The 11,558-nt window shown below is 34.5% G+C and overlaps 1 protein-coding gene across 2 annotated transcripts in view; it reads left to right on the top strand.

Moving 5' to 3' along the window:
- The first annotated feature begins 1,201 nt into the window (after positions 1-1,201).
- The window catches only part of LOC132699367 (uncharacterized), a 34,885-nt gene continuing 24,528 nt past the window's right edge, over positions 1,202-11,558 (top strand). For both annotated transcript variants that reach the window (XM_060666030.1, XM_060666029.1), the window contains exon 1: positions 1,202-1,425. In XM_060666030.1, coding sequence (XP_060522013.1) covers positions 1,338-1,425 — 88 coding nt within the window. In that variant the 5' untranslated portion in view covers positions 1,202-1,337. The remainder of the gene's footprint in view (positions 1,426-11,558) is intronic.

Raw genomic sequence — 11,558 nt, 5'->3', positions numbered from 1 at the left:
AATTTGTGCTTTTATAGACTATATAAAATACAGAACTTTTTATATCTAAAGACTAGACTAGAAAGACTCCTTTTATGTATACAGGGTATTACTGAGTTTGCGATCAAATATAAAAGTTTATATAAACATCGGTCTTAGAATTTGTGTTAAAATTTCTCTTTAAATCCTTTGTTGTTGATATTTAGTGCCAATCAGCAACTGAAAGTAACATTTTACTTTATCTTTGTATGTTTCGTCACTTGTAAAAGGAAACATTAATATTTATAACAGCATTTCCTTGGACACCGCAAGGAAACCAAAAACGGAGGTGCGTGAGTTATTTATTGTTCCATATTATTAATAGTTTATTTGTGGTTTTAAATGCATAGAGGTTTTATTTTTTCTACAACCTACTCTAAAATACCCAATAATGTGCACCGATCAGGGGTACCCAAAATGTCACTTGAAAACGTCAGCTTCATTAAACACTGACGCGAGCCACTTCGGTCACTTGCGGTACTTTAGTCACAGATTGACAGCGATTTGATATTTAAGTTTGCATTTGTGATGTTCTGGTTATAGGTGCTGCTTTGAAACAATGTACCCAGAAACTAATGGTCGAAAAAAATGATAATATGGAACACATTCTCCAGACACTCGTTTTATTAAGAAATAGAAATAGAAAACTTGTCGCATAATATACTGATTTCTACTACTTACTCTAAAATATCCAATTGTGCACTCATCAGGCATACGCACTTGAAAACGTCAGCACTCGGATCACATGTGCACCCATATAAGTTCTACAGGTTTTAGTTCTCAACCATATGGCCGTGTTCGCAGCACAGTTCCACTGTTTTTCTGTGATGTCTTCTTAGGATTGTTTCTCTTTAATTTTTTCAAAAAACTTTCACAAGCTGCTATCATAATACTATTTACAAATCTTCTAGATTCTTCCTGTGTCGTTAAGCTCAACGGACGCAGGAGGCATCCAGAAGATTTCTAAATGGTAATAATTGTTTCATAAAACGATGTATTTGCTAATTTTTTTAGTTTTGCAAATGTAAACTTGCCCGCATTCATTCATTTTCCGCTTGGAGTGTCCAGGCAATTATGTTTACCTGAAGACATTAACTACTTTCAGCTCTAACTGGCAACAGCGCAACTATGGCTTCGCGCGCGGCGCGCTCTTTTTTCAATTTAGTTTGGAAACTCGCTTGCCAGACGGAGTGTTGCGTCTATTGCGGTTTTATTGTTTACGTCGTCGTTTTATATTTCCGCGATTGCAAAAAGTCTTAATTTACGCCCCGGTACGATCGATAATGCCGTTCGATTAATTTTTGAGTTATGACTTGAACATGTGGCGAAGTATTGTCGTGATTTGGTTGTTCTTGCTTTTGGATCAGTGTTGCGGAGAAAGTTTCCGGAATTTGAACGTCTCCGAAAGTAAGTGTCCAAATTTTGGTATGGCCGAACACGAATTCAAAAATACGCGATAAAAAAACCTTCAAAATGGTGCAATAAACGATATCAATCCTCGATTCGTGCGACAGGCGATTAATTTTAAAAGGAATAATAATTAAGGTGCGCGTGGGAGTTGATTTAATTCCATTTATATTGTATTCGTGGGTTGTTATGTAGCAACAATTAGGTATTGTTGTGCTGCAGATGCAGGCAGTGCTTAATTGGATTCTTACTAGATATAATGTTTGTCTTTTTACTTTTTTTCGAACCTAGCGGGACGTCAAAATAGAAATAATTTCGTTTGGCACGTTCACCTTTAAGATAAATTTAGAGTTTATGGCTAAAGCGATCGATAATAAAGATGACACAAACATTTTAAAACGACTTGCAGAGTTATAATAAAGATAATTATTTCCGAAAGCTTAATCATCGCTTTTAACGTGTTGGAGAACCGCAATGTTAAATTACACAAGCCATTTGCCGGGTACACTCGAACGGTGGTTTGTACTGCCATTGTGTTCGCATTTTTAAAAGTTCGCGCTTGCCACGTTGCCAAAATATTTGTAAATTCCGATTACTAAGTCTCATAGCTGAATCTGTCCTATGGTACAAGTGGCAAATGGTCGTAGTAAATCCTTTTGTTGATATTTTAAGGTCTTCAACGCTGATTGCGGAATGTGGAAATTGCAAATTAAAAATTCTGACGATGCAATGTGGCAACATCGCATCTAAAGTTGCTGCACGTGTTATCCCTTTTATGAAGAAGCTTCGGGCGTATTTCTAGGAACACCGGCTTCCTAGCCTTCCTAAAGATACCTACCTACCTATCGGTCGCGTAAACCTATTTTACAGGTCTGGTGTGAAATAACAAAGATAACGTTAAATTTTATGGCAACTGCACTGCAAAATAAATCCTGTACTTTTAATTCACCTGCTAAGGATTCTATAATGTCACAAGGTTTTTGCAGATTTAGTTGACTGCATAATTAGACACCGTACCGAGGATTTTACTAAAATGTCGGTAGGAGTTAAACTTCATTATTTCATTACTAGTTGAGAATATAGAAAAATAGGGTTAACCTATAATTAACAATGGTGACCCAATTAATAGCCATAATTTAATAAGTAAAATGTCAACCGTAAACGGGTAAGCATAAATTAACGTCTTCTCTTGAGTAGGAAAACACCAAACGCAGTGCCTGAAACATCCTCGAATAGAACCTAATTATAGTCGGCAGCCTCTGTCGTTACTAAAAGGAGGAAAAAGCAGGTGTTCCGCAATTAACATTATAATCGGAATCGAAATAATTCGATTCCGGCTTGCGTTTCGTTAAGTGGGTCGATTTTTCTTTCGACGTTCACCCGAGGTGTAAATGTAAATCGAAGGTTTTCAGAAAACAATTCGGTACGTACGATTAGACCCCGAATAGTTTCTCCATGAAATTTCGAGTCTATACGTGCTTAATCTGGGTGGTCGAAAATTTTAAATAGTAAGAGAGCAGGTGTTCAATAAACGATTGACGTATCGCATTCTATACTTTTTCTACTACCATTAATTTTTGGGCATATTTTTCCGAAACAGCCCGAAGTAATGCGTGAGATGATCGAAATTGAAATACGTCAAAATTTTATGTCTCACAAATTCGGACAAAATAAGTTTTTTCTGTCAACGACAACTTCTAAATGATTATATCGTATATTAACCTATTTTAGTCAACTTCGTTTTTATATTTTAAGGTGAATAAATAATAATGAACAAACTACAAAATCGAACCTATATGGAATTAGGAAAAATAGATTTTTCATTCAAGGAGTCGTAAAATTGATTCGCCTCATTCTGCAATGGGATTTTCGTACAGAAGGAAATGATCTTACGATCTCTTTTTAACAGCGACCTATACAAACTTGACTCTTGTTTCTGGCAAATTTGCTGTGGCATACTAAAAGAATGCCACAGCAAAATCAAAAATTGTCAGCGGCCATGATTCTGATTCTGATTGGTTGGTTAGTTCGTGCATGCGGCTATTGAATATCACTTGTGACCAATGTTTGTTTCAAAAGTGGCTGTCATTATCGGCATTGGTAAAGCGTCTATATAGATATAGCTGCTATATAGAAACCGTTCCGGCAAGAAAATGATATCAGCGCGCGCACAATACTCTGACATAGCCGTTAACAAGCCTTTAAAACCCACATGCCGCAAATAGGGTATTCTTTCTTGTTTGCAAACTCTCTAGTTAGATTTTTTTGTAAAGAGGAAATTACGGGCTTTCACAACACCTAATGACCGTACGTGCAGATCATGGACGCCTAGACAATAATTTTGCATCTCGGTACTGCAAGCGAGGAAGAAAAAAACAACATGCGTTGCCTATATTGCGTTATGCCCTGGCCTACAGTATCTTCCAGCCATTTGCCATATGCGAACGGATTAAATTATCACCTTACTCGTACAACTTCTGTTACTAATTTAATAACACGTTGGTGATTATCGTGGTCGTCTTATTTTTGACGTCTTAATTAAAAGTATGGTTGCTATCAGCGTTCGTCACTATCCCAAAAAAACATAATGCAAGGCAATGCACAGACTTTCGAACAATCAGTCTAATGAGTCATACGCTAAAAATATTTCTGAAAGTGATACATCACAGGATATACAAAACATTAGAACAAGATATCAGCGAGACTCAATTCGGTTTCCGAGGTGACTTAGGCACAAGAGAAGCACGTTGAACGTTCTCGTCCAACGATGTATAGGGTCCGACACGAACAACTTATCCAGCTTCTGAAAGAGAGGAACTTAGACACCAGAGATATAAAAATTATTACGAATCTTTATTTTAATCAAAAAGCAGTGGTAAAAATAGAAGGGAATAACACCGAAGAAATAGAAATCCGTCAAGGCGTTAGGCAGGGGTGCGTGCTATCACCGATGTTATTTAACCTTTACTCAGAGGAAATAATGAAACGAGCATTGGACGATGAAACGAAAGGACTAAAAATTAACGGAGTGTCTATCAATAATATAAGATATGCGGATGATACGATCCTGATAGCTACCAACCTAAACGAATTACAGATTGCAGTAGACAAAGTTAATACATCGAGTGAAGAGTTCGGACTGTCACTAAACGTAAAAAAGACAAAATTTATGATAATATCAAAAACAGCACAAAACAATTCACAAATTCATATAAATAACCACTCCATAGAAAAAGTTGACAGTTATAAATACTTAGGTACAATTGTAAATAAAAATAACGACTGCTCTGAAGAAATCAAAACTAGAATAGGACAGGCGAGAACAACATTTGTGAAAATGAAAATGGTGCGATGCTATGTTTTGTCGGTACTGTACTATGGTGTAGAGGCTTGGACTCTGAAGAAACTGGACATAAGGAAACTGGAGGCGTTCGAAATGTGGTTGTACCGTAGAATACTTAAGGTAAAATGGACCGATAAAGTGACCAACATGGAAATCCTGAAAAGAATAAAAAAGGAAAAAGAAATTATCATTACGGTAAAAAAGCGTAAACTTCAGTACCTTGGACAAGTCATGAGAGGAGAAAAGTACCAACTACTCCAACTGATATCACAAGGAAAAATTCAAGGAAAGAGAAGTGTAGGAAGAAGGCGTCACTCATGGATGAGAAACTTACGTGACTGGTTCGGGTGCACCACAAACCAACTATTTCGGTCGGCTGTGTCACGAATACGAATAGCACTGATGATTGCCAACCTTCGCAACGAAGACGGCACTTAAAGAAGAAGAATAATTAAAAGTATGAAAGCAGTCCATGGCAGTTAATGATGTTTGCAACACAAAAACACAAATCAATGCGTAAATTGCAAAATCACCAAACCAAGGTCAAATGCATCTTCGAAATGTCAAAAAATAAAAAAGTTAGTATTGCTAGCTTACTGTTTCAGGTTTGCCATACATACTTCAAGTAATATTCAATTGATATACCGACTGGCTCATAGATATATTTTAAAATCTAAATACGTTCAGGCATTAAGAAGAGCTTCTGTATCACTCTGAAGATTCTTGCTTATTTTCAATTCAATTTAATTTTCAAAGATAATTTTGCTTTTTTTATCTTTAAAAAAGTCTAAAATTTACGTGAAAATAATATTGTTTGAAGCGGCGCAGTCAGATTTTTGGATATCATTTTGGATGTAGTTTCTGAACTACAAGGGAAAATTGAAAAATTTGTCATATAATTTTTACAACTTTTACATTGCGATTGTTTAATTTTGAATTTCAAGTTCAGCGTCCGAAATGCAGATGTTATATCCGTTTTAGATGCTTCCCATGATGGTTCATCTTTTACATTGTTGGTAATACGGCCCTGTTATGTTTTTGACTATTTTATGTTCTACTCTTTCATAACTATAAATCTAAATTTAAGAGTTCAAACTTACTGCCGTAAGTTAAAAAAATCCAAACAATTCTTTTATTATAAAGACTGCAGAAATAAGTTTCAAAAAACCTTAACAGAGTTGTATTACCAACAATCCAAACTATTATAAAATAAAACGAAACCAAAATAAAACTTAATTTTAACCATTATAGAAAGCAACTGAAACGGATACGAATTAAATAAAAAATATGTTAGTATAATGTTATTATTTATTATGATATATTATTATTATATTAGTATTTAAGATGCCGACCTGACCCTATCCTGAAAAAAATTGAATTCAAATTTTAGATGCGCCGTTATTTTTGTTGAAAAGTAATTTCAAAATTAAAATTCCTTTCATATTAAATAATTTTTTTCAGCGTGCCTCAGAAACTAGAGGTGTTATTCAAAATCTGATTATACCATTTTTCAGGGCCTTACCTTCACGTGTTTCAATTTTGTTTCAAAAACGGCGCCGAAATTGAGTTTTTTTGATTCGACTGGTACATTGTGGCCAATTATCGAATTATCAAAGTATCAGCATTATAGTATTAAGTAAGTGTTGTCGGACAGTCTATGTGGGCTGCCGTTGTCACACAATTTATTGATCTTAATTATCCGAAACACCGTGGGAGATGGACCACCAAAAAAGTTTACAATCGGTGACGTTCCATAAATACGGAGTGAGAATTTAAATAAATCCCTACATGGTAACCCAATGTTGGAATTATACAGTTTTATTGAGACGTCGGTGGTTGGAGAAGATACGGTGAATCGAACGCAATGGGAAAGGGGACTGAGAATTAGAATAATTTTCCAGCGTAGGTTGAAAACAGATAGTTGTAGCTTTGAATATTCATACGTAGCTATATACTTTCTTTTCTTTTCGAGATAAAGTTCTTGTCAAAAATGTTTCAAAAGTGGGAAGTTAAACCACAGTTTAAATTAATATGCGGACATTTCGAAATTTAATCCGCCATCGCCAAGTATTTGCAAACTTCGCAGTATTGTGGCAGTCTAGTAATAGTATTATTCAAAAACACCTTTTCACTTTCAAAAAAATTACTTTTTTTTTATTGTTATTTTACGGGTTATGTTTAACGACCTATTAGCAAGATTTAGTGAAGATTTATGTATGCGTAGTATAGGCCAATGTCATATCCAAAAGAGCAACTTACCTTAGGGTGTCCGTTATTTCCCAGATTGGGTTTTTGTTTCCAAACGCCCCCCAGACTTTTAGATTGTGACCTAAAAAAAAATGTCATACCCATTTCAGCCCTTAGTATTGATATTAACCCGTGCCTAAATCGTAATCCGTTTCCCATTTAAATAACATGGTATTTTCCCACTTTTTGCAGTTTTTTGTCGGAAATTTCACGCTCTACAAAAAACGCCTAAATACTTTTTTCGATAATATTCGATACCTTTTTTTTTGCAATAAAATTATGAAATAACTGTAATAGGCGTATAAATAACTGTATATTAAGGTACTTTAAATTTTGGTTTTTAAATAATTCCCTTTTATCAAATTTGTGAATTTAATGCAAATTAACTGAAGAAGGTAACCAACGTCATGTTTTAAATTTATTCGTTTTGTATTTCAACGCCATCTATTAGCAGCCTGAGAGAACTTCATGCCACATGATTAGCTTTCATTGAAGTATTTATTATGATTAATTATTATTGTGCAATTTCAGTGTTCATTAAAATTTTGACAAAAGGTTAGGAAATCAATTGTTTCTTTTAGGAGAACCTGTTGAAACAATCAATGGCAATAAACTACCAACGAACAAACAAGTGTTAAAAGTGTTGTTTTATTTTATTTTAGAAGAAAACAAAACACTCTCACCAACTTATCAGTTCGTTGCAGAAGAAGTAATCAAAATTTGGAATAACGCAGGAATTCAAGTACAAATTACATCTAGATGTGTGAAAAAAGTAGGTAAACTGTATAATAATTATAGAAGTGTAGGTACAGAAAAATCCAAATGCACAGGTAGAAGGAGAATTTTCTGCGCTTCTTGAAAAAATATTATTAAAAAAGATAGTAGATATAAAAAAAAGTAAAACAATGAATTTACATATGAATGCTACTAAATCTTTGAATACCTTTTACCTTTTGAATTTATCTAAACAAGTATTGAGGCCTTCTTTGTAGAGCGTGAAATTTTAGACAAAATATGGGGGAACGGTATTTTTTGCTATATTTGTTTCGATAAAAAACTGCAAAAAGTGCGAAAATCCCATGTTATGTGTATTTTTTTTTTAAATTTATATTTAAAAAAATTAAATTAAAAAATAAATAAAACAAAATCAATTTTGGAAATAACGGACACATTCTAAAAGCACTTGAATATTCGTATTCTTGTGAAAACCAAATTTATTTATACATACATGTAAATGGTGTGCTTTTATCGTGGTCTAAGTCGCACCTTACAAGAAGATCTAGCGTTACTCTCTTCGTTGGTTCCAATTCGTCTGGATCGGGCAACATCCAGTGAGGTGTTTCTTGTTTCAGATTTTTTTTGCTATTATCTCAGAAAACGCCACGTGGTGTATTCAACACATGAGTTAAAAAAATTGACAAAAGGCAAGTTTTAATGGAATCTTTCAGAATTTGGAAATGGAGACTGGAATATCTAGAAAAATTTAGGATTTACAGAGAACAACAAAGGCCAATTATTTACTTGGATGAAACCTTATGACACTTATGATACCCCGGAAAAGGGTTGGGTTGACTCAACTGATAAATGTAAAACAAACGAGCCATCAAAAAGCGGTAAAAGAATAACTATTTTGCATGCTGGCTCTAAAGATGGTTGGAATCCAAATGGACTCTCTCTGTTTGCGAAAAATATTAAAGATTCTTCTCTTGATTACCATGAAGACACCACCGCTGATTTACTTGAAAGTTGGTTTAAAAACAAACTAGTTCCAAACATTCCTCCTAATAGCGTAATGGACAGTGCAAGTTATCACAGCAGACAGTTGACTAAAACTCCTCCCTCATGTGGCACAAAAGCAACAATCCAAAACTACATGTATAATAACGAAGATTCACGAAGATTATACCAAAAAGCAATTAATTGAGGTTCTACAAAACTTGAACCTTTGAAAGGAATACGTCTGTAATAATTATGCAAAAAATCTAGGGCCTACAGTTTTAAGACCTGTATATTTAATCCCATTGAACATGTTTGGGACCAACTGAAATTCTGTTAAACATATCTATAAAAAGCAGAACAATCAAATAATAGAGAACAAATAATAATTAGAACAGGCGATGATAGCGATAATGATACTGATATATTATGTGAATAAGTAAGTAATTTAAGTAGGTAATAAATACACGAATAAATAATTAAATAAATAAATATATCTTTCCTTAATTCGTATCCGTTAGTCACTTTCTTATATCTATGAACAGACTTTAACCGACCAGGCCATTACGCTGATGGTGAAATTTTTGTAACAAAACTATTATCATTGATCCGCTAGTAATCGGAATATATATTTCTCTTCACATCCGACAAAACTCAAGTCGAGATCGTTTCCGAGAAGGAAGGTGCGTCGGCAGTCTGCCACAGGTCAGTTTGTTCCTCCGATCCTCGGCGGAAAAAGCGAAAACAAAGAAGAAGTGAGGTAAGCTCTAATTTAAATGGGCGGCGATGTAAAGTGGTCGAACAGGTAGAAAACGAATTGTACTTCATGAATTTCTAATCTCCAGGGTCATGCGGCGAGTCTACACGTTTCCTAGTTTGTTGCCTGTTAATAATAGACGCACAGCATTCGTCTTATTATTTTGGTATTATAACAAGCGGGTATTTTCTGCGACACCCATAATGAAAAACGAGGGTTCCTTTTTCGACTTGTCTGCATAAAATCCTTAATCCAAATTGTGCAAAATGTGTATGAATGTTTACTAAATAGAGGCTTCATTAAACAACACTCTTGCCCACTTGCAAAAACGCCAATATCTACTTTGAATAAACTGGAAAGGAGCATAGAAGAAAATAAATCAATGTCCAATTTACTTGGATGAAACGTGGTTCCGTGCATATCATACAATATCCAAAAGATAGGTTTATTCCTGTCAGACAAAAACGCCACACCACACTTCACGTTGGGTCGGGAGATTTATTCCAAACTGTTGTCTTTGGAGAATATTAAAAACTCTAGCTTGGCATAGCATGAAGGGGCAAAAGTTTTTGAAAACTGCTTTCAAAATTATCTTTTAAAAAATAATTCAGATAACAGTGTCATTGTACTGGATAACGCAAGCCAACATTGCCGCCCGGTGCAAAAAGCGCCAAATTCATCAAAGCTGAAGTGCAACAATTTATTAGATGATTTTAACAGATCAGGCGTGTCTATGAGCATACGATTTTATATCTTCATATCATTGTATGTATATAACCCCATAGAACATTTTGGCACCAATCAAATGTGATTTTGCCTTGAGTGCAGTACTAGTTAGTCGCATTAATTTGAAATTGATGCTACTCAGACAGACGATGGTCTTCCGATCATGTCGCTAAAGTTCACTAACTTTAATTTCGCCCCATTTTCTTTTTTAACAGGGATATCCACACGTTTAGCGTGAAAATTAAAATACTACCGAAAAAATGCCACATCCAACCTGAAAAAGGTCGAATTGAAGTTAGAGGTCTTGGTTGGTCAATTATTGATATTGGTTTCAACAGCGTCTCTCTCTCTCTCTATACATTTTCACTGTATACCGTTTGCCTTTGTATAAAGTTGTGCTGAAGTGTTTATATACAATAAGAAACAGTTCCAATCTACATACAAATATTTGTAAATCTTATTTGGATTTCCGCTCCCCCAATACTTATACTTACCAACTAATATAAGGACAAGTAATTCCTTAAATGCAATGAAAATAAACGCATTGTATTGTATTATTGTTTATTGTCTCAAGTAACTTTTGTAATTCAGCCGTTTCTGTAACTTCTACGATTTTCGAGATTCTGGATACACTGCGAATTAACTTAAATGTGCAACTGCAAATGCAACTCATTTCTTTGGTACTAATTCTAAAAGCATGTCCTAGTTCTATCTGTCGAAATTTAAATATATACGCTTGGCTAAACCTGTACCCGTCCTAACCTTTTTCATTCACGTAACGAACAAAACTCACTTTCATTTAGCAACACGTTGTATACGGTGCATCAGAAATAGCAAATGGTTTCCGTTCATAGGAAGGCACAAGAACGACCCGACCACCCACGCGTTCTTGTTCTCCATTTACAACAATGATAAAGTGACAATTTATTTCTCTAATTTAATTCCCACAATCTGAGAAAAATTAAAAACTGTTATAAAGTTCTGTAATTCGAATCTCTTATTTTAATAAATAATTTGATTTCGTTAATTACGTCTTCGAACGGAAAATTTTCTGTGAATCTTCCGCGTCTTTCACTTACTAATAAAATTTCATCGAACAATAAGAGAAAGGAAAGAAAAAATACATTTTTATTTTAAACTTTAACCACGATAGGTATTTTTAGGAAGGGTTCTTTAGTAAGAATGATAAATAGCGCATCTTGCAGGTCTTCTAATAATCGTTGAACAATATCATGCAGCTATATCAAGGACCGGAAGCATGTGTGCTGTTAAGAATATTTATAAAATTTTGGCGTCTGGTTCTTCTCTTAAAGAAGGTTTGTTTTATCGATAATATTTACAAAC

This window comes from Cylas formicarius, unplaced genomic scaffold (assembly GCF_029955315.1).
Source record: "Cylas formicarius isolate icCylForm1 unplaced genomic scaffold, icCylForm1.1 PGA_scaffold_3__17_contigs__length_32017465, whole genome shotgun sequence".
In the NCBI taxonomy this organism is placed as follows: Eukaryota; Metazoa; Arthropoda; class Insecta; order Coleoptera; family Brentidae; genus Cylas; species Cylas formicarius.
The sequence above is the reverse complement of the archived record's forward strand: the minus strand, read 5'-3'. Positions and strand labels throughout refer to the sequence as shown.